Below are 2164 nucleotides of genomic sequence, written 5' to 3'. Positions count from 1 at the left end.
TTCTGCAGCAGAAGCCACACGTACTGTATTGATGAATGTGTTTGATGACAACATACTTTCTACACACACTTTAACTGAAATACCATCTCAAACAGATAACGACCGTCAATGTTCTATTAGGAAACGATTGGATCCACTCGCAATAGATGATATTGTACACTGCGTACTGATGAAATGCCATTGGAACGAATATGAAGTACGTACCACCATTGCTAGAAAATGCGCTGAAACGCACGGAACTACAAATTAATGAGAAGATACGAAACTCAGCCGCAGAATCAGAAGATACAGGAAAAATAGTACTCATCTTATGAATTACTTTTCAATATTTAATTTACATTCATTCCTACATACTTTGATTTAGAAAATAAAAATAAAAATTTTAGTAATGAAAACGAATTTTTTTTTATGTTTTTGGGGAAGTAGCATAATCAATTCTCATTTCTCATGAGAAATTAAGTCTCATTTCTCATTAAATAATAAGAATTATGTTTTGAATTTGTCCTATTTTTCTTTGCAACCGTTTGGATCCCAGGCCTGGATTTTAGGACGAGTTGTACTGTATGGCATGTATTGTTCTAAAAAAGAGAGAAAAATATGTTAAGTTATGTTAATGTAATATAGTTCGAGTTTATAGGTTATTCAAATCAAATTGGAATTCAAACCTGCAAATAAATCTTCATAAAAAAATTAAACTTCATTTCCGTATTATTTATGGAAATAACAATGTGGAATAATTGCAAAAACATTTATAAAACTTTAGAACCATTATTGAAATGCATAGACTCAGATATTACACTTTGCATATTGGAATCAAACTTTTACACCGGATTACATTCATCATTTATAGGATTCTCAATTAACTTATTAAACACACTCTTACCTTTCGTTCCTGACTGATTTTCAGTATGGTCAGCCATCCAAAAATATTTAGGTCGGTTTCCATCGCGTGTTGGTGGCAAATCGGTCTGGAAGTAGTTTTGCAAATTAATATTAATTAAATGTAGAAATTGATAATTAAGTTTGAATCAAACCTTGTAGTGCATCCAGCCATACCATTCGGCAGGTATTTGGGAAGCATCGTAATTGAAGTGTACATGTGGTGCATATTCAACCCACCTGTTTCTGCCAAAGAAATAATAAGAATTCTCAAAATATTTGTTGCCGTATTTGTCGACGCCAACCAGTCTACCAATCTTCAAGTCATCATTCCTTCAAAAAGTGTGTATATGTGTATCTTATGTTCTTTATACATGTAGGTATTAAAAACCGGGTGATATTTACCTCCATAATTTGAGAATACTTTTACGTAGGCCGCCATTCTCACGAAAAATTTTAAAGAGCCTTCCCAAACGGTTGATACCGATATATTTAGCCATTTTAGCCATTTTAGCCATTCCCCAAGAAACATATAAAATTTATTTATACTGATCTTACTATATTGTTCAAAATAACTTATATCTTTAAGTAGTTGTTTGCAACTTTTTAATTTTTTAATAACTGAAAAAGTAATATGACAGTTAACTGATGAAAATCTAAATTTTTATATTTAGATTCATAGAATTTATATATTCATTTAAATTAATACAGAATGCAAAGTACACTTGATCAGCATGACGGGAAGGTTTTATTATAACGAATTGGCATAAAAAAAACAAAACACCTGTTCTTTTTGTTGTTGTTGTTATGATTTGAGTTAGTGCTATTGCGCACTTTTACTTTTTAGTGGCTGGGGGCTTATCCCTGCCCCACACTAAACTTTAACTATACCAGATTCATTATTTAAAAAAGTTGATACATTGCGCAACCCCACCCTAACAAACCTTAAGTCCACCTCAGGACGCACAGGAAGACATACTGATGATTTGATTTAGAATTGGTCTTCCTGTGCGTCCTGAGGTGGACTTAAGGTTTGTTATGGTGGGGTTGCGCAATGTATCAACTTTTGTAAATAATTTTAGGGCTTTGTACTTGATATATTTTTTCACTGAGTCAATTCTTAGAACTCTATGTATGTCTGTTGTTCTAATATACCAAGGAATCTTAATTAGTCTTCTATATGCCAGATTTTGTGCTATCTGTAATTACTTTATGGCCGTATTTGAGGCTTTGCTGTATGTTACACATCCGTACAATAGTGCTGGCCTCCCACATTCCTCCCACC

The 2164-nt window shown here is 32.8% G+C and overlaps 1 protein-coding gene across 1 annotated transcript; it reads right to left on the bottom strand.

The window, feature by feature from the left end:
• Window positions 1–381: 381 nt before the first annotated feature.
• Window positions 382–1503, bottom strand: LOC119669130 (probable NADH dehydrogenase [ubiquinone] 1 alpha subcomplex subunit 12). Its single transcript, XM_038078921.1, has 4 exons — window positions 1285–1503; window positions 1035–1212; window positions 884–968; window positions 382–578 (listed from the first exon to the last, which is right to left on the bottom strand). Exons 1-4 carry the CDS (start codon window positions 1395–1397, stop codon window positions 505–507), a joined length of 450 nt encoding a protein of 149 aa, XP_037934849.1. The 5' UTR covers window positions 1398–1503; the 3' UTR covers window positions 382–504.
• Window positions 1504–2164: the final 661 nt, after the last annotated feature.

This window comes from Teleopsis dalmanni, chromosome 1 (genome assembly GCF_002237135.1).
Source record: "Teleopsis dalmanni isolate 2A chromosome 1, ASM223713v2, whole genome shotgun sequence".
Classification (NCBI taxonomy): Eukaryota; Metazoa; Arthropoda; class Insecta; order Diptera; family Diopsidae; genus Teleopsis; species Teleopsis dalmanni.
This window is presented reverse-complemented; position numbering and strand designations above follow the sequence as displayed.